The following is a 24691-nucleotide window of genomic DNA, read 5'->3' as shown; positions in this document are numbered from 1 at the left end:
TATTGTAAGTGCAATGATAAGTTAAAGTCCAATAAGTCCAATAATCATATGAATTTGTGTCCCAGGCCAGGTTAGGAAATTAACTAACAATTTAAAGGTCAACAAACCACTGACACATGTTCAAATTTTATTAATTCAGTAAAATATATTTTTTGTCTTAAATCCACCAGCCATTTTTATATTATACCAACATTTGCAGCATCCTGAGCCTTTTTGGTTACAAGGAAAACTTTTATAGTAATTTTGTTCTCCCCTAATTCATTCCTTTTTTATTTTTAAAGAACTATACAAAAAACATTTTTGCAACTTTCACTCTCTTGCAGCTTCATTGCAACAAAAATACAAAAAAGATGCAACTTTTATTGCAATTTTCCCAAAAGCTCCAGCAAAATCAGGCATTTTGGGCCGCGACAATCTCAAAAAAAGGCTGCAAAAACCTGGAGGGACTGAATAATGATATGGACGATTTTTTTGGCTTTAACAATAATTTAGTGAATGTAAAATGTTTCTATAAGCCTTTTTTTTATTTAAGATATTACCCTGACATTTTTGTTAATACTTTAGATACCTTATTGCTTGACAGGATGGATATTTTGTGGTATGTCCACAGTTTAGATGATAGTTATGGTAAGTATAACATAAAATGTTCAGGTGTTATGCTAAGTCACAGTGCCTGCAGACAGTCTGTCTTACAAGGCAGCCTAGAAAGCACAAAGTCTGCCAATAATTCATAATGGTGTGACATTGCTGATTTGTGTTTGGTGCACTCATAGTACGGTGTCAGCTTAGCAGTTTGCATTGTAAAGAGTTTAACGAGAGCAGGCTAAGAATTATACCGCAAGCTTTTGGTGCTACAGCTATTTTGACTGGTGACGCCACTTTCCATTTTGTATAGGCTTCTGCGGAAGTCCCTAAATATTAGTGCACATTCCTTCTTGTGAAGACATTAAGAATGAAATTGCACAAAATGACAGCTAGTGAAGTAATATCAAAGAACCATAGCAAAGAACACAGTCCGATCGTACCAGAGAAATGGTACAGCCCAATAGGGAGTAAGGATTTGAAAATCGTATTTCATTAGATTATTTAATAGATAATTGTTGGTATGTGATGGTAATACTGCATTTGAATACAAACAATTTTGGATAGGCTAACATATTTTGTTAAGTACCACCCCAAACTATTTTCATCCCTTTTGGGAGGGTCCAAGTATCCTCTATGGTGGTCAGACCCCCCCCAATACCCCTCGTAATTTGAACAGTGAACGAGAGTGAGGAGATATCTCTCCTTTATCCAAGAGGGTAATGGGGCCAAAGATAATCACGGGCTCAGTGTGGTACCTCAGGGAGACTGTTTCAGTGCTAGTTGAGTTTTAGCTCGTATTATGAAACACAACACAGTTGCGAAACTGAAAGGGGGAGAGTTCTTGCTTATTTAATTTTCTGTGAAAGTAGAGGTTTTGGTGATAGAAATGTTATCACACCCACTCAATCTCCGGACAACTGGGACATAAATGGCCTTTTTAATAGGAATCTCAACGTTTATAGTTGTGTAAAGAGCAGGGCTCCCAGGCCCACGCGAGAATGCCATGGGCAGACGGTTGCAGCGGTGCTGTTTTTCATGCCCAACCAAACAATAATTTTCATATTCCATAGCCAATCTTCATCTCTTTACGCCTATTCAACATGCTGAATGCATACAGCCTAACTCAACCTGTCAGCTTGGTTTTTCTGGGTCGCAAGACATTATTTTTTATCTGACATAACCTTTGTTGAAATCTCAACCTGCATTTTGAATGTTCATTTGCAGAAATTAAGTCAACAATCTACTTAACCTCATGCATCTGAATGTTCAACGGTGAGCTTGTTTAATTTAGGCAAAAAAAGTCATGGATCTATTCAGATGTTACTGTTCCATGAATTAGATTTTCACACTGCATATTCAACTGAAGTTTATATATACTAAAAACACATCACATGAAATGACGATTAAACGGAAATGATTCAACTTTGGTATTCTGCGGTGGACTTTATGAACCCTTAAGTTAACACGCAGAAACCAAGGAGGGAAATATGAGGCTGTCACCATAAAAATCTGCCTCCCAGGCGCATTCCCTCCTTCCACCCATTTTCCCTCTCACTGAATGAGAAACAGCAGCTGTCTAGCACTTCTTGCACACTAGTTGACTGCACCTGGTAGGTTTCGTGTGTGGAGAATGTTATGCTTGACTCTGTGTGGTATAATATTATGATCAGGCACAGCTGGTCTGTTGCAGTTCCTCAAATTACTCACAATCAAAGTGCCATTGAACTGGACACGGTGCCACCTCAGTTCCAGTGGCCGCACTATTTCTACCATTGTACGGCTTTCTGGGATTGCCAAATGGGAAACACATGATTGTGATATGTTTGAGGAGAATGTCTTTCTCATATGGGCCCTTCCGGAACCTGCAAGTTGCCATTAGCATCATGATTTTATGTCCCCTCCTTTAGGATTTAGTCATCAAACTTTAATGGAAGCATAACTTAGGTAAAAGAAGTGGAGGGTTTAGTGCTGCAAATAATGATTATTTTGATTGTTGATTAATCTGTGAATTATATTCTCAATGTGTTTTTTGGGTAAAAAAAATAGTAAATGATGAGTAGTGCTTTCCAAAGCCCAAGAGGACGTCCTCAAATGTCTTTTTGTCCACAACTCAACTATTCAGTTTTTTGTCATAAAGCAGTGAAAATATTTACATATCAGAAGCTGGAATCAGAGGTTTCCCTTTTTGTCAATATAAAATTACTTAGGCCAATTAATTGATTATCAAAATAGTTGATAGAATAGTTGGTGATTAATAGGTGACAACTAATCGATTCATCTTTGCAGCTCTAGACATGTTATTGAAACAGTAGTCTAATCCAGCTGCTGTAAAACATACAGAAATGCATGATGTGTTATTATCTGAGTTCTGTTAACATTAAATTATTTTTCGTATGGCCTTGCATTTGCCTTCTGTGTGAATGACTTGCCAGCCCTGTCGACCTCTACAGTACAATCTGTGATAGATTGTAGTGATACTGTTTCAATTGTCGTGGCAATAACTGGGAACCTGCTACCTGTACACTTCTGTGTGTTTTTTTTTCAACTGGAGCCTTTGCTGCTCAATCAAGTAACCACAATGACAAAAAGTACTATGTAAAGTAGGTTCAAGATTAGTTTCTAATTTGCTGATTATTTTTTGTTCATACTGTATGTCGACAATATACTAGTCTAGATTGTATTCTTTATGCAACATACTGCTTAAATTATAAATTTTAATTTGCACTAGTTAAAAGTAGCACCTTGTTTAAGTTGTTGACTACGCCTTTATCTCTAAACGGCTTTAACAATACTTGTTCCGTGCTTTTATATTGTGCTAATGTTAGGTGTTTCAGGTTCTTTGAATATGTGTTATAACATGTTCATATAGTTATGAAGTCGGGCCTCGTTCATCCTTTACATTTTAATTGATGTGCTTCAATGGAATTGTTCAAAACTACTGGCCATTACTTAACTAACTTTAATACTTGTTATAATTGTCTATCTAATGAATGAATTAAATCATTAATTCATTTAAATAATACCATTGTTTGCCCAAGATTTTTTTCCCAGCAGTGGTGCTGAAGTGTGCCAGCCGCTGACGGAAGGGCTTTGCAGACAGTTGTTGATGTCAAATTGCGTTTATTAAAATGCTTCAAGACTTCATGGCTATTCTCCCTGTCTCCTGTCATTCTACTCAGCCTCATTCCTCACTCTTTTCCTCTCCCTTTCCTCCACTCATCTATTTCCATGCTTTCGTGTCTCATCTGTACCAGGCCTGCACGGTTAATCGTTATAAAATCGCGATCTCGATTCAACCCTGTTCGCGATTTAATTTTTAAATAACTGATTGAAAAAAATAATAATTAAACTCTAAGTTAATTTTACGAGCCGACTGCATCACAAAACGCTCCTACTTTCTTTGGTGAGTTTTAAACATAGACTGTATAAAACAGGTTTTAAAGCGCTCCCAAGCTTCTCTTGATTGAAGCCTCTATGTTTACAGGCTTGTGGTGATGCAGGATGTGTTATAGGTGCCAAATCAAATCTCTGTTTGGTACTGCCAATTTGTTTTGTTTTGTCATGGTTCATGTGTGCAATTTACATTAAACTTTGTGAGGAAAAAAATCGTGGCAAAGAATTGTGATATCAATTCTAAGCTAAAAACTTTGTGATTCATATTTTAACCCCAAATTGTGCAGAACCTAATCTGTACTACCTGCCATCCTGTCTAACAATGGCATGCAGGAAGTAAAGTGGTTGAGTAAACAACCTAGACAAATTAAATCAAATACCAGCCCGTGTAACTTACTACGCATTTTCCACAAGCAAGAGACAAAATTCCTGACGCTCCAGATGGTTTGTTACACAGAACCACATGTCAATGGGGTGGAAATGGGGACACGCTTCACAAAAATAAAATTGTGATCGTGATTAAAATTTGACTAATTGTGCAGCCCTAACTTGTATATGTTTATTTTCCTGGTCTTTTCCACCAGTCTTGGGTTCGGGATCAGCTCTCTGCTCTATTCTGATCTGAACTCATCACCTGATCTTGACTCACTTCCACACAATCGCGTTCTCCCGGTCCCTGCCTGCCACTACCTTCTCTTTCCAAAGTAGCGGCTTGGCTCAGCAATCAGTCTGCTTCTCTCTTGTTCAGCTGGATTGATCAGCAGTCTTTGAAACTAGCTTACTAGCTAGCTGCCTAGCATATGTGCTTCAGACTAAAGCTAGTGACAATGTTTGCAATGAATCAAACTTGCACGCTAAGATATTACGGATATAAGCGGTGGCGAACCATAATGGGGTTTTCTTCTGTTAACTTAATTAAAAATGTCACTTGGATCCCTTAATGTTTTAAATCATAAGTATATAATATCCCTTTGATAGCATGTTGTTTTGTGTGTTATTAGAAATTAATTAAAAGTACAGTCCATTTATTATTCATAAGGCTTTCTATTTTGATTTCCATGGGTGTGAAATGGAGTTACTATTGAACAGTCACCCATATTTAACCATACTAAAAGAGAGGCAGACACTGGATAAGCAGAGATTAGAAATGGCTTTGTGGTAAGTGATTCACTTGACTCTTACGCAACACTGATGACAGCATGTTACAGGACACTGCTCTTGTTTATGTGTAGGCTACAGCTTTGGGTAGCGTTATGTTTATCTCTGATTAGCCTAACTTTTCTTCTAGGAATGTTTGTTACAGCATAGTTTGTTTTTCACGTTCCAGAAAGCATGTGACCATGGCCAGCCAAGGTTCACACACCTTAGGGTTGTTGATCTTCTAGTGGAAATACGAGTGACATGTACGTAACAGTGAAAGGAATGAAGACCCAAATGGAATGTAATAACAGGTTATGGTGGGGGGGGGGGGATTTACTTGTTTTGACGTGTGTGCTGGATCCATGACAGTGCAGTTTGGAAAAAAATAGTCCCCCTAAGTGCATCAAAACATCAAGCTGCTGGTGTGACATCTAGTAAGGGTTTTGTGATGTTTAGGTATATTCCCAACTAAACTAAAACTTTGTTTTCTGTCCATAATTCAAAACCTTGTAAAACTTGCGTATCAAATCTAGCTGGGATGTTTGGTATGTTGTCTGCGTAAATAACAACAGCATGCATGACCATTAGTGTTTGGCAGGGCACATGCACATCCTCACACTGGACACACACTTGAATCCTCTCATGCATTAATAGAAGCTCTGTGAGGCTGCTGTCATGATGGACAAACATGCATGCTGCCATACAGAAGAACAATTTAAAGCTCTTGAATAATTAAGTAGCAGTGGGGAGGAAGTAGGTCAGCCCAGCAGACAAGTGCACTCCTCAGTTTTATTTCCTGCTCCTCACCATGGAGAGCTGAATGTCAGGTGGGCTTTAAGAACAGAGCAAAAAGAGAATAAAGAGGGATTTGTGGGTGGAGACCTCATACATCAGAGTGACGCTGTCACATTGTGTCCAGCTCTATAGAGAGTAATTTTGGGCCTCAATAATTGACAATAAGTAACTGCAATCATTCAATTTCAACCTAGTGTTTGACTGTTTGTCATTCATGGCATTTCTTTGCATTCTTTTTTTTTTTTTGATGGGGGGGTGATCAATAAAGATTAAGTTTAACTGATTATTAAACAACTAGTACAAGTGATGGTTTTATTTGAGTTGTCAATTAGCTGGGGCTAGTGCTGGCATTATCCAGGCTACATCTTGCAAACAGCTTTTCCGTGATGTACTTTAGGTCTAAGGTTTGACTCGGCGTAGTCAAATGCATGCTAGACCATCAGCATACCGGAAAAGGTTAACAGGTTTTATGTTGTAGGATTCTGAGTAGATATCAGAGATGTCAGTCATGTCTGTCATTTATGATAACACACACACTGACAACTACAGAGCTGCATTTGTTTTTGTGTGACGATTTTAATCGGCAAAATTACTGTTTAAACTTTCCTTCTTTAAATAGGCCATGCACTCCATCTAAACAACTACACAAATACTGCTCTGTAGTAGAGATCTTTTTTGGAGTTGGGAGTCAAGAACAAGTGTTATGTGATGTGCAGTGTGTGAAGGCTTTAGTTCTACACCAGCCAACAGGGAGGGGGAAGGGAGAGCCTTATGTAATTTCACACAGTGTTGCTGAGGCGGCCGGCAGCAGGGGAACAGACAGGAAATCCAATAGCTGCTCTGCTGTCCAGCCTGGATACAGCTGTGGTGATCACATCTGGAGGTACAGGCCAGCCAGTCACTGGTTCATCTCTCTCCTACTCCTCTGTCTCCTCTCTTCCCTGTCAGACACACACATTTAGAGTCTGTGTTCAGATAATGCTAATGTTAGATTGAGACATTTTTTCCTTTTGGGTTGTAATACATGACAAAATACTGATATTTAATAAAATATTAATTCTTCCTTTTACAGTTGTCATTTGGTAATATTTTGCTGTGGAGATAGAGCAAGGGTTAAATTTGCTCTACATTATTATCGATAACACCTGACCTACACCTAATTATTTTCAGGACCACCACCCAGTTACACTACAGTCCAACGCAACTGCAGAGTAGCAGCCCCACACTGAACTAGACTCATGTTTTCCTGTAACACTTATGTTATATGTCTTTGTCATCATCTGTGATGTTAAAATATCTCATTTACATATAAAGAAACTAAAAAAAAGTGTTGTCTTGGTCGGTTACTAAATCCCAGTTTTAAATAGCAATTACAAACAGGTCTCACATGCTCTGTGATGCGCTGTTCTCTGTTTTGCTGCTTTCCGTTTGGCCACCTTTAGTAGTTTAGCCTGTGATTTATATCGACAATGTTTAGTTGGGCAGTCCTCAAGTAGCAGCAATTCTGCAATAGCAAAGAGTTAGCAACTAATGCTACAATACAGGCCAATACTGCATCTTTTTGCCCTGCTTACCGTTGTTAAACTGAAAAGTATTAATACATACTGAGGTAAGCTTAAACATTTAAGGCTAAACAAGTAAGCCAGTGCCTATATTTTATTCATCTCGTTTGGACCACATTTAGTGACTGTTCTACATTAGACTAGTTCTATGTAGTTATGTTGAATGTTGTTGAATGCTATATGTGAATGCTGCTTACAGTTACAATTCAATGGTGTAACCTCTGACGGCGTTAGATATTTCAAATGAATGTTTTGTGTGTACACATACATTGTTTATATTTCAATGCTACTTCCATTTTTAGTTTCATAATCACTTTTTTGATTATAATCAATTTTTGAGGCCTCGCTTGCAGCTGTATGGGTTTCTTTTGTGCTAATCATACGGTCTTTAACATAATGGGAAGTATGGTGTTCAAGTCCGATTGTAAATGAGATGTGTGACAGGCTGTGGTTAAAGGAGATGATTGCACCTCTCTTTATCACACAAATTACAGCTGTGTCAAAGTTCACTTTTCTCAGTGTCCTTAGTTGCTGACTGTGGTGTGACCACTGTTCCTTCCCTGAAAGTTGAGCAGAGGTAAGGTGTCAGGATGTTCTTTCTCTGTTTAGTACTAATAGCTTTGCGCTAGCCACCTGCCTGCCAGGACCTGCACTATATATCAAGCTGGCACACACAAATAATAATTATATCACCTACTGCCTCTTATAGCCTCTCTCTACCTATGTTTCTATCCACTCAATTGGATTATCTGAAGTTCGCTATAAACTTTCATGTGAATAATGCCGGTGAAAGTGTTTCCATCCAACAGCTTGATTTAACTTTTTTTTTAACATACTAAACATACAATTTGCAATATCCACAAGCAAAAACAGCACCTCTGATTCATAGTTTAATAATGTATCAACCATACAACACAGAAACTCACCAAAAGTTGCGTCTAAAAGGAGTTAGCGGTTACGGAGGTCTCTTCCGGGTCCTTCTAGCCTCTACAGGTGATTTTCTATCCGGCCTGGAACTTCCAGCCTTTTTCGGGGTCGTTGAGCATTAAATCCAAACCGTCACATCCAAGATTTATCCACTTTATGTCCATAATTCATCGCGTTTTCGCTCAATTATGCCGCTAGCTTGTGGCTTTGTGTCTGCTCTCTGTTTAGGGAAGTAAAGCCAACAGAATACCGATATATGGGAGACAACGTCATCCAAAGGGTATGGAGGCTGAAAGAGGACAATACTCCCAGTCAAACTGGCTAGTATGCAATCAAAGATGCTATAGTGCACAAGTTAGATATCTACAGTTTTATAGAGCATAATGGTCTCACTGGTTTGAGATTTGGCATATCATTATAAAATACTTTATTTAGGCCTCTTTTGAAGAAATGTAAATACTATGTGCTTTATATGAGTTATAATGTAGACAACAGGGTTGATGTTTTACAAGTTATTATAAAATAAATCCAGACGGACAATTAACTGTAAAAATGGCCTTAGGGCTCAGAGGGTTTAGTTGAGATGTACACTAAATATTGTATTTAACTGCTACTTTATAAACAAAACGCTGGTAAGTTTTTGCAGAACAAATGTTATGGCACTTTTATTCATATGGCAGAACATTAAAAAAAAAAATTGCACTATATACTTTTGAATTCATTATTTCATTTTGCGATTAATCACGATTAATCAGGGAAATTATGTGATTAATTGCGATTAAAAATTGTAATCGCTGCCCAGCTCTACAAAATAGACAATACACCATACATAAACTAACATGTATAAATGACAACACCATAAACCCATCATACACGTCTCTACCCAGTACAAAGCTTCTTAGGAGCCCTCCAGAAAGCTCAGGTACTTTCCCCATTTTCTAAAGTAGACATCCATCGACAGCTTAGCTCTAACCTATGAGTAATAACGTCCCATGTTTTTTTTGCGGTCAAATTGGCATATCTGATTTAAAACATTTTAAGGGGTTTCCATTATTTTTGCACTGAATCGCTCAACGTTCAAGCAAACATTTGCGAACTAAGTTTGCCAGCCGAAATAGATCTTGCCGTCTACCTAAAAATGATTAATATTGCACAAGTTGTGATAGTGCTTATGTGCCAACTGATAGCAACATATCAAGCTATAATAAGACAACAACAAGGCTATCAAAACATCACTACGATTATGCAGATGCACGTTAACACCAGGCAACAACTATCTAAAATAGCCATTATATTTCGCTCTTCAATTAAATTTAAAATGCCTTGTCTCCTTGTTCAATAAGTTTTGTTGCATTGCATAGTTTTTAACGCACTAATAAGTCGGTGTTCATCTTGTCTGCTATGTTTGAGGTTAAACATGTACACACACTAAAATATCTTACATGTTGACCCCTGGACTACATTGATTTTGTGGTGTCTTCCCCTTTGTAATGTCAGTGTGACAGTATCTACCAATAAAGGGGTATTCCGCCTCGTCAGCATTGTCTTAGATGTTACTGCGTGGCAGCGTAAAGGGCGTTGTGCTAGGGTTTGGCAGCTCTATGAGTGTTGTTTTTCCTTCTCTTGCCCAACTATTAATTCAAAGGTGTTCCTTCCCATTTTACTGGCTGATGCACTGCAACTTCCTCTTTTTTTCTTTTTTCTTTTTGCTGTGTTCCGAGTTTTTCTCTTGTCATGTTATTGTTGATGCACAGGGCAAGAGGAACAGTCCATTTAAAGTACATATGTTTAAATTGCAAGGTTTTATTCCACTGAAAGCAGTCAGGAAAAATATAAATGAGAAAGAAAATGCTAAACAGTAACAGGCTTTGCATGGTAGCTTGGGTAATCACAGTGTTATAGAGAACTACATAGATCTGATAAAACCGAAAGGGTGAAGTCAGGTGGAAAAGGCTTAAGTGTTAAAGTTGTGTGTTTCTTGAGAAGCTGTTCTTACCACACATATTGACCTTGCTTCTGCACCATGACCTTTAAAAAAAAAAAACCTCTTGGGACCCCAACACTGAAGTTTCAGTGGATTATTTGTGAGAGATTTGTTTCCCTGTTAAATTAGTGGATGGGGAGGAAGGTGAAGGGGGGAAGTAGGGCAGCTCTATTCCCACCCCTCAGCTGATTTAGATGCACTGGCTCGTAGGTGGTGACTGACTATATGAATGTTGATGAAAAAGAACACCAGTTTCTAGTAATAGAAAGTCTACATTATTTCAACAAGATGTTAAGTGTTGCAGCTGTGGATTGTTTTAGCAGTCCGCTTTATTTCTTAAAAGCATAATTTATTTCAATTACATTCTTGGATGGGGGGGGGGGGGGGGGGGGGGGTACATGTCTCCTGAAAGAAAAGCACTCATTTCAACTAGCAATCCTATTGATTCAAATTGTCCATATTATGCTAATTTTCAAGTTCATAATTGTATTTTGAGGTTGGACCAGAATAGGTTTACATGGTGTTTTGCCATTGAGAATGAGCTAGCATGCTAGCGCTAGCATGCTACGGTTGGCCACCTCGTCTTGGCTAGTGACGTAGAAAGCCGTGGAACAGCTCACCTGGAGACTGAAGGCAGAAGACATCCAGAAACCCGTATCTCACTCAAAATAGCATGGATAGGTTTTTTTCTTTAAGTTTGTATACATGTGGAAGCACCAGAGACAAAATAACACCCCAAACCCCTTTTTTTTTTTTTCTTTCATAATATGGGCACTTTAAGTTAAATGCTAACGTAGTCCTGTGTTGGGTCCGCTCTGTGGACTGAGTGGATAACTGTAGCCTGAATGCTTTCTGCTGAGATGCTAAGGCCTTGACGTTGTGCTTCTTTTGAGAGCTTGTTTTGTTTTATAATAGACACACTGTAAAGTAGAGTTTTTGTTTAGTTTCAACTTGAAACCGTCACAAATTTTGGACACTTTTTGTTGTGTTCTCTGGCCTGTCTCTTTTAACCACAACGCTATTTTCTACATTTTGCAATCCGCACCGCCGGTGTAACAGTACCTTTACACAGTGCGTGAGCGTGCGGTATGACGGTAATGATTACCCGGGCAAAACACAGTGGGCTACGTATAGTTGTATGGATTCATCAAAGCTTTGATGCAAAAAAAATTACTTGAGTTACTCGAGAAATCGTTACAGCCTTATCCAAAGACCTGGTGTCACTTTTACACAACATAAACTAGACCACCCATGCTGCAAGTAAAGATAACGGCAATTTGAAAATATTTCAGAAAGCAGGTGTTTGCATGCATGTGTAGTGTTTGTGAGCAGTTCAGTATTGAGGGTGAGTGAGTGAAAAGGGTGAGCGAGCAAGAGCCTCCTTGTCCAGGGCCTTTCGATAATGAGGCTCCAGGGAGATAAATCCTTATGAGACCTGACAGGGTGCCACATTCCTAGGCTGAGAGTCCTAGCAGGCCCCCTCCCCTGAGCTTTGCTCTCTAGGGCACTGCTTTATAGACTTCTGATGTTGTTCCCAGACCAAGCCTTATGTCCTTTACAGTTCACTCGTCTGCCTTTTTACAACCGCTCCATGCATTTGACTTGAGCCTTTGTTTCTTTCGGCCGTCATTTTTGCATAAGCCCTCGTAGACAGCTCAATACCCTAATGTGTGTTTGTTCTGTCTACAAATGTGCATATGATTAACAGTAAATTATTGCAGTCGCGTTGATGGGCTGATAACACCTTCGGTTCTATCAGGACCAAGCCCTGCTAGCAAGGCTCTTATCAAAAAAATATGTTACAAGTTGTTGAATCACATTTTCTCTCTTTTAGAAACGGACTCTCGAGCCACCAATTTAGACTAGACAGAGATTTGGTTAACTGTTTATGTCAGTGTTGTTTTGAAGTCAGCCTCCTGCTCTCCTTGGCAGGCTGGAAGCCGTCTGTGTGCTTGCTCTCTGCTAGTATTTTCACAGCCATTCCTAAAATGGAGAGGGAGGGTGGGGGGTAAGAGGATGAAATATTGGCTTGCACCGCTGAAGGCTGAGGCCCACTCTACTCTATGCAGAAGACGAAAGCAAAAGAGAGGGGAGAAGGAAAGCACGCTAGAGCGAGAGAGTGAGGTGACCGAGTTCATTCGCCGAGTTGGCAGTGAGCCACTGACTTGCCTGTGGCTGTCTGTAGCTGTGCCAGTGCATGTGTTTAGCCTCTTGTCTGGAAAGGCCCCATTCGCCTCAGAGTTTATGTCAAAGCTCTCTCATTGTGTCGGCCATCTCATCTTGATTCAGGTTTTTTTGTCCTCTGCAGATCTTGTGACTGCCTTCAGACTTGTTTTCGTCCTTCTCTGGGGAATCTCTCTGGACTGGACAGTCATCAAAGAGAGGCTTCCTAGGAGAATGGCTTATCTCACACTCTTTGTCTTGCTGGCCTGTTTTTCTGCCCTTTGTTGAGCATATTTGCATGCTATGTCAATATCATGAGTTTTCCTCATCTAGAATTTCACCAGCAGTGAGTTCTACTCAAGTATTTTAGCACTTCCCTTTGTGTGGTTTGTTTACTCAGGTGTGTCTCACCAAAATATGATTGTGCACCAGTTTCTTGAAAACATTTCAAGCCACAGTTTAGGCTACTTGGCACAAAGGCAAGGTCTCTAGCTGCTGTGAGAATTTCAGCAGTGTTTCCCTATCTCGTGGCCTCGCTGAGCCCATTTACAGAGCTCCTCTGTTCCTTAAAGCCAGAGCCATGTTCAATGTCTCATAGAGCCCTTTGCATAACTGAAATCAAGTGACACTTTGTGTTTGACAGTGGGACAGGAAGGAAGGGTAGATAGTGCCCCTCTTTGTACTGCACTAAAGAGTCAGAAAACGGAGACTGGCACTCCACTACTGGTTATGTGCCAACAATGTAGACAACTTGTTTGGTTTAGGGCTGTCCAAACGATTGTTTTTTAAACTATTAATCTAGCGATTATTTTTTCGATTAATCTAACAATTCATTTTTCAATTAGCGATTATTTTCCCATTGCTCAATCACACTAAATAAATTTCAATGAGGTTCAAATCTTTGACTTAAAATTAGACTTTATTAAAACACTGCACTGTTCAAGTAAAATGAATTTGTCGTGCAACCTGAAGCAAGATGAGGGCTGTCAATCTAACAACAAAATAAAGTTGCTCTTCTTTAACATCTTTAACTCTTCTCCCTTTAATCTTAAAGTAAAAACGTGCAATTTTAGCAACATATGAAATTAGATGTATCAAATAAATCCAACAATAAAACAAATTCACATTTCAAGTCACTTTCAGGAGAAATACACAAATAAAAACTAAAAACTAAAGTTAACAAATGCAATTTTTCTCTCTCCTTTCTAAGGGAATTATGAGCCCAAGCCCAGTTTAAACCGGACAATTTTTTAATACGTGGGCCGTTAACTGACCTTATAAAGGACTTGTGAGATATCTGAAACATATTGGCTGGTTGCGCAATTATTGAAGACAGTGCTACAGATTGGGGAGACTCAGCACAGTTTACCCCACACTAAAGACAGTGCAGGACATTCTGTATATGGGGGAGCTACAGGAGACGCTGCAGAGGCACACAGTAGGTGAGAGAACTTGCGGTGTTTTGCTGCTGTTATTCTGACTCAGGATCATTTTACAAAGTCTACAGACTACCACATTGTTGTTGGCATTAAGAGTAAAATACTCCCACACTTTAGAAGACCGTGTGCAAGCCTCTTTCTCAACGTGTTGATTGCGAGGAATCCATACTTGCGCTGTTGCTGGAGGCAGCTATGTTATGTTCAGATTTTGCGTAGACGCAAATTATTTGTGTCGACTCATTTATAAAATCGAAGATATCGACGAGTTGTCCCGGCCCTAGTTTGGTTACTGGTTGCAGATGTCATTACTGAAATCCTCTCCATCTTGGGTCTTTTCAACAGACCCCTATGAGAAACTATGGCCACCAGCAAAGGTAGCAGACCTGGCATTAGTACTAGTGAGCTAGTATCTTTTATATAATTTATTTAAAAAATAAAATATAATGTGTGGATGTTTTTGGGGAGTTTGTCTCTGTGGTGGTGGCTTTCCCTTTCAGTTACCAAAATTGCAGTGCACCTAGAGCACTTGTCAATATTTCAATCAGTGCCATGTTGATTGCCCATATTTCTGCCACTCTGCCTGTTGTGTGGCTGCACAGCATTGAAACATGAGCTAAGAGAAACTAGCATCATTAGTCAGAGGTTATAGAAATGGGTGGAGTCCTAAATTGTTTGTTGGTAGGAGTCACAGGGACACAAGCATTACTACTACTACCACTACTACTACTACTGTTATCACAGGAGTGTTTGGGAATGGTGCTGTAACAACCTGACCAGAGCTTGTTGTCGAACATTGAACTAGAACTAACCTTACAATTCTCCAAATTCATTTCCATTGTTGCTTTAAAACTATTTTCATAGGTCCATCTTGCTGATGAGTAACCTCAGCATTGTCTCCGTTGTCCAAGTAACAGTTGTGGTTTGTTGGCGTGTTCTGTAATCTTCATGGTAACTTTAATAGACTATGGCCCATTCTTTTTGCCTCATTATTTTCTTTCCTATTTCACTATCACTGTGCAGAGTAAGCCTCTCTTCCTTTAGCTTTTACAGAGATGGTAATTGGGAGTGGGTTACAGCTGACTGTGTGCCTGTTACTTACATCATCACTCTTGGCAGTGTTTCCCATACATAGGTTCTACTTCGGATAGATTAATACCCGCCCAGGTAGATAAAATCTGAATCATGTTTTTTTCCAATCAATGATGTTATTTAATATATCACACAGACCAGAAGCCTCCAGATCCTTCCCCTTGTAAATTTGAGCGTCGCGGCCAGGCTCAAGTCTTACGTTAGTAGCACCTTAGTAGTAGCAAATATCCACTATAGTAGAACGCTGCTTTGGATGTTGCTAACCCTTAGGATTAACTGGACTGATAAACTGTAAAAATGCAGCGGTCACACTGCTGTGAAAGCTCCCCAAATGTCATGTACACAGTCTGGTTGTTCACATTCTCTGCAGCAGTGTTTTCCGCTTAAGCTGTATTTAGAGTTAACTGGAGCTAACCGGAGCTAATCTTTGCTAATCGTTGCTAATCGTTGCTAACCGTGCCTTCAGTGTACATTCTCTTCATCTTTATCGTCTTCTAGTCTGGTTTGTTAATATGTATTTATTTATTTCTAAATGATCTTGTTATGTAGTTATTTAGTTCATTAAGTAGTTTATAAACCATTATTTGACTAGTTTTGGCCGTCACATCCCATGTCACCCACCACCACAAGTTAATTCTTGAACCTGTGGGAAACACTGCTTGGTCAAGATGCCACACTTCTTGTATATGCAATCAACTACGATCTAGTTTGCATAACGTCACCCCGAGTCAAAGTCTAGTGCCTGACTTTATCTCCATCTGTCATTGAGTTATTTATGTTGCTTGGAAAGCCCCATTAAACTTTAAAGAGTATTTTTGGTTTACGGGCTAGCTGCTTGACTTGGCTGGTCTCTGTCTGTGAGTCTTCAGTTTGAAGACAGTGGGCCATTCAGTAAGCAGTGAAGGAGGGCTTCAGTCTAGCAGGTGCACAGACTCTCACTCCTTTACTAGGAGCAATGGAGGGGGGAGCAGCTGTGGTATGGAGGTGATGACATTCTGATATCCGGAGAAGACAGAGACACACTTTCATCTGTAGCTACTCTGGAGGTGCTAGCCATACAACATCAAATTGTTTCCAAGCAACAGTCACACATGTTGCATAATGTTTTATTCATTGTTTTTTGCAGGTATTAAAGTTTCCAAGACTATTCCACTGGGGTTGCTTAACTCCAAAACATGTTTTATGACCGACCGTTTTTTTCTTTTTTTCTTTGCAGGTTGCTGGCTAACAGAAACGGCCAATAATGCACAGCATCTGCTCTGCAGCCACACCCACTTCCGGTCTGTAGAGGAAGCGGCTGTGCCAGCATGTCCTCTCATCCCCAGTCGGTGCCGCCGGGCCGGAGGACTGTGGACACACGGCACCTGCCAAACCCAGCCAGTCTACCCCTGCAGCTGCAACGGGCACACACGGTAAGGGGCCTGGCACACAATGCATTTAACGGCACTACTTGTGGTGTCTCAACTTCTTTTTAGGTAAAACCCTCTGAGAGATTATAGAGATTTTAGTTGTAGCTCAGGCTCTCGCTTCTTGAATATTTCGTAAACGGGGCATTACTGTGAACCACTGGAAAGGGCCTGGCCCCAGGGGCCCCCACTGGTGTTTTTTTTCAACAGACAAATGCCCAAATTGCAATGTTGTGCACACAGAGCTCTTCCCTCATTAGATGTTTGAGTTGCCAGTTCATGTTGTCATAATGGAATCACATTAAGGCTCTCCCCATTATTTCCACTAACCAATTATCATGATTGTTCTTCTACGTATTAGGGACAAAGCTGTCTTTGCTTCAAAGAAGAGGCCTCTAGCTGATGTAGAAGTTCATTCAGTGAATTTTTTTGTTCTTTCATGGTGGGAGAAGCCCTCAGGGTCTCCACAGCTGCACCTGTAGTTAATCCCACCACTCCCTCTTCTTATCACATTCAGGATGAGATGGGATGTTGACCGGGTGTGTCTCACAATCCCTGACTGGCAGAAGGGCAAGTTTACAGTAGCTGCATGGTTTACCCCGTATGTGTAAGAAACAAATGGAAGTAGTAGGAGAAACGAGAGCTGAAAAGATAAGGAATGGCAACTACAGAAGAAACAAGGCAGGGGATGGAAAGAAATGTAAACATGTTTTTATTTACTTCATTCTCATGAAGAAGGGATACATTGTTCCACACTGTCAACTCGTTGTGGTTTATTTTCCAGGAAGTGGGACTGGTTGACTACCACTCTCATCATGCCAGGGACTACAGTTCCCACTTGAACCAGCCCCATCGCCGCCGGCCCTCCTTACTTTCGGAGTTTCAGCCTGGGAATGAGAGGTAGGTGCACCATGCTCATATTTAAAGCTTCAGTAGGTAACTTTTGTAAAAATGTATTTTTTACATATATGTTAAAACTGTCACTATGTCCTGACAGTAGAATATGAGACAGATAATCTGTGAAAAAAATCAAGCTCCTGTGCTCCTCTCTGTCCTCTTACTGCCACTAGCAGAAATACACCGCTCCCGGTCAGAAACAGCCATCAGAGCAAGGAGGACTGTCTTAGCAGTGAATCACTCTCGTGTACGCGGCTCATACCCCTCCCCCGCACAGCGCGTGCCGTGTTCAAGCTCAAGATTGCCAGTGTGCTGCAGTTGTGCTAATCGCGGAGAAATAATTTTCAGGAAAACTGCTATTTCTCGAGTGACACCTGCTCAGAAAACAAAGACGGGCAAACAGAAGAAGACCGATGACAAAAAGCGGCTTAAGAATTAAACCGAGCCCGAAATAAAGCGAGGGTCACATCGAAGCGGCTTTCAGAGGTGGGAGGAAGCTATGCCTCTAGAAGGATTCAACAGGATTCAGAGCTAGCGTTAGCCACATTTCTGCTTGACATGTAAGTATCCCTGTTGATTTATTTCATTTTTTAAGAACTACACAACTAAGAATCGATGGTACAGTCACTTTCAGTACACTGGTGATAGCGCAAATCTCAGTTTACTCTGTAGCTTGTTGCTAGTCTAACAGTTAGCTTGTTAGCTTGTGGCACAGCAGGAATGTTGTAGCAGGTGAAGATTAACTATTGCTAACTCCTTCACCCTCCGTATAAGCAATATGTTTCGATACCTACAATTAGTAAGCCAAATGTTTTTTGTCAATCACAACAAATGTAGCTATGGTTAAACTACTTTAATTTGGCGCTGTCCCTGTCGAAGTTTGGCAAGGCAGACTTCTACTTTTGATTATTTTTAAACAGTTTTATCTTCCCCTCAGGATGTAATTTGTAAATCAAATGTCTGACACAACTTTTGGCTCCTTCAACAGGTCAGACATGGCCCAGACACAGAGGCACGTGAGGAATCGTCTTCAGTCCAAATCAAAATGTTCAGTATTTCTTGTGCAGGAGTACTTTTCTGAAAAAGCTGATTTATTTACCCATATGCAAAATAAAACCAAAGACATATTTCTAAGATGTTATTCCTTGGCTTATTGAGCTTCCTCACGATTCATCATTCTACTGAAAGTTTAGATCCAAAAGGTAATTCAGTAATGTATTGTGTAAAGTGCTACTTTTGTTGTCACAAATGAGCGATTACATAAAAAATCATTTTAAACCCTTTCATTGAAAAAATTTACAAAACTTTTAATAGAAATATTTTAAATAAGCAATTTTTTTATATAAGCTATACCCTACTCAGAGTAAATCCCCTGTATTGTCCATGAGGATGTGGAAAGCATCGGTGGCCCTGCTTACTAGCCTGCGCGTTCACGGCAGGCCCCGCTGTGGGGGAGGAGCTGTGGAGGGGGGCTGTAGAGCACAGGAGCAAGGGGGAGGGACCTGTAAGGTGTGCTCGTTCAAATTTTTAGGCTAAGTCCACGTTTTCTCAGAACTCCCTACTGCAGCTTTAAGGTATATTACTTCACATGCAACATATTGCCCTTGTTTTGGATGGAAGGGTGTTTGGATTGCTAATGTGTTTAATTACATTGTCATTTTTTACATTACCTACCATTGTTTTCCTAGGTTTGTGGAAGACATACGTCCACGTATTTGGTGGGGGGGTTTAGGGGTCCTCCCTCAAGAAAACGTTAGGTCAGAGCACGTTAAAAGAAAAATTTTAAGTTTTACAAAAATAACTACATGAAAATATTCCAGCCATTCAATTGCTTGATCTTTATTTGTAAAATTGCACCATCATTTCATTATTAATCTTATTTAACATCCTCCTCTGATGGGGATTATAGATGACATGACATTTTTAGTTTCATTGATTTTCACAGTCAGTCAATGGGAGAACCATATACCATTCACATAGCATTCATGGTAGTGCTGCTCCTTTGACGTATTTGTCCTTTTTAAGTCTTGGCGACTCTGGGACAAAGCATGCTCAATGGAAGTGTCATGCAGGCTGCATTTTTATGCAGTATTATTCTACTAAAGCCCCTGCCTCTGTTAACCATCCCCAAGTGTAATCCTCATGTAATTGGCATCCACAATTCGTTCCTCTGTTATGTTGTGTTAAACAGCTCTGCGGAGCAATGGAGCTTGCAGAGTTTTGCCATCTTCAATAGACCAACAGTAGGTCAGGCAAAGCATTGTATGTATAGTACTTTCTTTCAGGAGACTCAGGTCTTGTACCTACCAAAGTTGTTTATTATTTATATAGTCATGCTTTTTTTGAGGATGAGTCTTGATGAGTACTTGTGAATTATTTATGCGCGTGCCATGAATTTTGCATGATGCAAAGAGGATAAGTCCCAAGATTTTTTTTCTCCTCAGTTGATTGTCATGGCATATTAAAACGTGCAAGATACAACAACATTTAATTTTTACGGTGTTGATTTCCTAGAAATCGTCTGGCAGATACTTGTTACATGTACAGAATGTCGGGTGTGGAATGGGGCTGTCTTTAAAAATATGCCAAATAATTTGGGTACCCCGAGCCACTGGAACAAAATGGAGTTTCCCGCAGCAGACAGCAGATGGTATAATGACTCTGTCACAGTATGTGGCCGTTGTATGTTGTGACGTTGCCTTAAGTATCAATCAGATAAGATTATAGTCTTTAATGTAAAGGCCAGAGCTGTGTGTGTTGGTCCTGTCTAACAGTTAGCATAGCCTAGCCCACAATGTGGGAACAATGGGTCATGGGTTCATACAAAAAAAAACAACGCACTTGATGTCTTGATGGCAGGCGTCTGTGGGTGGCAAGTCTTTCAGTTGAATATATCAAGCCTTCAGCATTCATTTATAGGTCTTAGAATCCTGTCTGAAGCCCCCGTTCTATGTTTTCATTCAGAGTCTGAATAGTGTAATTCCGTCCTTGACAATCCTTCAATCTATTCTCTTCTCAGATGTGTACTTGTCTCTTTAAGTCCCAGTAATTCTTCACACCATGTGTAGCAAGCTGAAGATTGTTCAGACTTTTGACAGAGAATGTAAGCACTAACATGGCCTTTGAAACTGTTATTTTCTTTAATAATGGCTGTATCTCCTTCTCAATATAATAAATCCACGTACGTTTCCCTTATCTCCTCTTAAATTGTCTTGGAGTAAAGACAAAGTGAAAATGTACTATTTAGTTAATGCTCCAAATGTACCCCAATTACAGGTCAGAAAACCACAACAGTATAATCATCGGTGAGCCACTAGGCTAGTTTGTTTCATCCTCCTCTTTACTCCAGGCAATATCTCAGTCTCTCCGCCTCTTGCCATCTGTCTGAGATCACCCAGGCTACTTGAGAAAGGGAGTGAATACATTTTATAGCAAGCATAACAAGACAGAGAAACCACTTTTCTCTTTCTTTTCTGCCCAGAACAGAGTGTGGAGTGCAAACAAATCTGCTGCAATAATGTAAAAGGAGTTTGATTATGGGGCTGTGAATGTGATTATTCTTGTCATTTATCTGTGAACTTTGAGTAATGTAGTAAATGGGTGTTAAAGTAGTACACAGAGGTTTTTGTTCAGACCCTAGTATGTAGATGTGTGTATAGTTACGAGGGTGTTTTTTCAAATATTTGCACAAATGGTCCACTGTACTTAAATATGTCGTGTCACTATGACTGTTTGGGGATATTAGTAACCCTTTAGGTCTTTACTGACCAAGCTATTTTGCGATTTTGTTGTTTATTATGAACTTTAAAACTATATTTTGTTACAAAAGTAAACCCTGAATTCTGATAAGGAGTGTAAAGCAATAATGCTGAATTACTCAAAAATGAATTATAATCTATCTCTGATCGATTGCTTTTCCCACCCCTACCCATTTTTAGAAACACCTTTGATTTATTTCAGTATCCAGCATTTAGCGGCTGTAAATGACCCTGTCTCCCACTGCTTTGGCCATTGAGTAATGTGCTTTTTGTTCAGCAATATGAAGAGAAAAGTTTTTGGACTCCACCCATTGTTCCTCTTCTGTCCACTTACTCATTTACTCCTTTTCATTCATCCCAGCTGTAGTGCAGTTAGCCTGGCTTCCCCCTCTGTTAGCCATCCCGGTGCCGTACACAGCTGTGGAGCTGCTCCTCTGGGGAGCAACCAAGAGATTGGAAGCTGCAAAAATGCCATAGTGCTTTACCAATAACAGGCTGCTATCAGCAAACATGATCTCTTGCTCATGTTGTAATCGGGCCCAAACCAGTAAGACAGTAATAGAGGTTTGTGTGTTGTGTTGCCCCTGTCCATCTCCTCCCCACACACTGCACCCCCACCTCTACATGCATCTATTTATCTCATCCTCCAGACAAATCCTCCCCAGGGAGCAGATTATTCTGCACGCTCACAAGAGAGAGAGGGAGAAAGAAAGAGGGGGAGGGAGGGAAAGAGAACGGTGGTGGGCTAGAGCTTGATGATGTGATTATGTAAGTGCCAACCCTGTATGGAGATGAGGAAGTGTGTGACTGAATGAGTGAGAATAATGTTTTCAGGGGGGAGTAGTCACATGCCATCGTAATTTTGGCCCTTATTTTTCCAGGTACTATTTAGTAGAGGTGCGCGATTCAGAAAATGTCACGATTCAATATCGATTTCAGGCTCAAGATTTGATTCAAAAATGATTCTCAATTAAAACAAAAAAAATTTACAGTATGTAATTGTTTTTACTTTTCCCATGTGATACTATACACGCCATTACAAAAAAATAAAAAAACATGAATCTCTTTTTGGGACACCCTTACTATTTAGGCCATCACTCAAAACATCCACTATCCATTTCCTTACTCAGTACCCCATGACACCTTTTAACAAGCAGATTTAGCCTTGCATATTACGTAAGAGATACATTTTTTTTTTTTATTATAAATCTCCAGTCTAGTCGGCGTATGGTCTCGATTGTTACACAAACCCACCAGCACCCCACTAGGCAGAGACAGGCTCCATGCTCTTTGGCACATAAAGAAACCACACACTAAGCCATTGTGGGCCTCGACCAGCAATTATGGTTGTGTTTTCCCTCTTCTTTTGAGAGGCCACTTCCATTTTGACGCTGGCAGCAAAGTCACTGACATTCTGGCATCTGCCCCCAGGGCAGACTTGAGTAAACTGTTCCCTCAGAAAGAACAGAGTAGCCATTTACAAGTGGGCTAATAAAAAAATAAAAAAAATAAAAATCTAAATCTAAGTAGGTAGTGCAGTTAACATTCAGAAGCTGTCATTTGATTACAGACCAAGGGTCTATTTTACTGGCACATGTTAGCGCGTTGCTATCCATCCCCACCAATGATGAACACATGCAGAAGGTGGTTTATACTAGCTCCACAATTGCAGCAGATCATGACCGGATCATATTACAGTATGGTGCTCCCCCCTCCTCCGGTGGCTGTTAGTGTAATTGTTAGCATTCCCGGCCATCCAGACCAGTTCTAGTTTTGGGGTGCTGTATAGGGAGTGCCATAGCTCTATTGCAAGTCTAAACTAAGCACTTTTTTGGCTTTGTGTGTGTAGCCATTGACTGCCTAGCAATGCTTGCAAAACCTCACACAAGAGCTGCTCTACAGTATGCTGCTAGATTTAAAATCATTAGATACTACTGTTACAGTGAGTCACCATTTCCAATTTCCTTGCTTCCCTTTCTTTCCACTTTCCACTACCAAGTGCCCCATTGCATGTTCCCATTTTGCAGAAAATGGTATAATAGCCTGATCTCTGCTCATCTTGTGCTTTTGTAAAAATGTGTCTTTTTTGTGGTTACATGTAGCCTGTATTGATGGGATTTGATTTTGCCATCATGTTTAAAACCTGCATCATGTCTTGTAAAGATCAATATTGTCTCAGTGTTATTGATGTCTTCACATCTCAGATGATTCAACCTGGGATATCAGTTTGACACGTAGTAACACCTATGTTATTTCTTTTGTCCATTGATTTCATTGGTCTCTCTCTTTTTGCTGCAACTATAACCTGAGTATGCTTTGAAAGTATATTTTCTAATACGGAGGTCTGTTTCAGCATCTAATAGTCAAACTTCCCTCGTTTTCCTTGTCTTCCGTTTGTTGTTCTTTGGGACTAGTCCATCCCTCCTAAATTATCAACTTTGATTGAAGTTGTAAGTACCTGCTAATTTTGGTACGTTAACATGCTTGTTAGCATGTAACTACACATGATAATTTATGGATTTTAAAGTGCAGATATTTAGCATGACACCAATATATCAAGAAAAGTACTGTTCTTTGAGTTTTTTAATTCTTTTTTATTTACCTGTCTTTTATCAGTCGTTACATTAAAAACTCATCTCATGCCCTATATCAACAACTGTTGCCGGTATCTTACTCTTTGTCTAAGTGTTACAGTAGCTTTTCGTACTTTTCTCTAATCTACTACATTTGTATTTTGCAGAGGACAAGAGCAGCATATTCGCTATGAGCACATGTACCTGCCAGAGGCCAGCAGCCAATCAGAGGTGGAGTATGCGGAGATCAAACGGCCTCGTTTAGAGATGGGACCAGAGTCAATGATGAGGCCTTCATCCCACCGGCCACAATTGCCTATGGGAGGGTCTGAGGATATGGGAAAGGTCAGTCGACACTATGAATTACATAATGTAATATTTACAGTTTGGAGGGTTTATAGCTAGATGGTCAACAAGCAAATGAAAAATAATCTGTACTTGACCTGACTACGAATGACAGCCAATGAAGTGTAAAATGTACTGTATATACAGTATACTTAAGGTGATAATAGTTTGTTGTATTTTTCACATAGCATACAAAACCATACACTTCACATGCATACAAATTTCAAAAATGAGCTCCAAATCTTATCAAAAGTGTTGTATTTCCCCCTTCACTATATATGCCAGTTTCTCCATAGCCAGACATTGCAACAACCCATCAGCCCAACGTTGATTGCGTGGTCTATTGACATTTCCATGACAGGAATTTTATGTTTAGCTTTTAAGTAGACAAAATATAGAGTTAATACTTAATGTGCCAGTATCTTGGGAAATCACTGTTGATGTCCTCATAAATCTTCTTGTAAATGTATATTTACAAGAAGATTTTGAGAGATTAAAATGCATATAAGGTGATGGATATTTGACTACTTTATTCTTTAAATCTATTTTTTTATTTTTTTATTAATCCTGCCTGCCTCCTTCAGAGCCAAGGGTTTTATTTATATATAAATATATACACACACACACACACACAC

General features: G+C 39.8%; 1 protein-coding gene across 8 annotated transcripts in view; it reads left to right on the top strand.

Moving 5' to 3' along the window:
* Positions 1 to 24691, top strand: part of ncor2 (nuclear receptor corepressor 2) — a 118846-nt gene that overhangs the window by 5776 nt on the left and 88379 nt on the right. For all 8 annotated transcript variants that reach the window (XR_004332245.1, XM_032517276.1, XM_032517278.1 and 5 more), the window contains exons 2-4: positions 16294 to 16489; positions 17268 to 17383; positions 23879 to 24056. Coding sequence is in view for 7 of the 8 variants with exons in the window: in XM_032517276.1 (XP_032373167.1) it covers positions 16385 to 16489; positions 17268 to 17383; positions 23879 to 24056 (399 nt within the window). In the remaining variant the exon portion in view is untranslated. The remainder of the gene's footprint in view (positions 1 to 16293; positions 16490 to 17267; positions 17384 to 23878; positions 24057 to 24691) is intronic.

This window comes from Etheostoma spectabile, chromosome 5, assembly GCF_008692095.1.
Source record: "Etheostoma spectabile isolate EspeVRDwgs_2016 chromosome 5, UIUC_Espe_1.0, whole genome shotgun sequence".
In the NCBI taxonomy this organism is placed as follows: domain Eukaryota; kingdom Metazoa; phylum Chordata; class Actinopteri; order Perciformes; family Percidae; genus Etheostoma; species Etheostoma spectabile.
The sequence above is the reverse complement of the archived record's forward strand: the minus strand, read 5'-3'. Positions and strand labels throughout refer to the sequence as shown.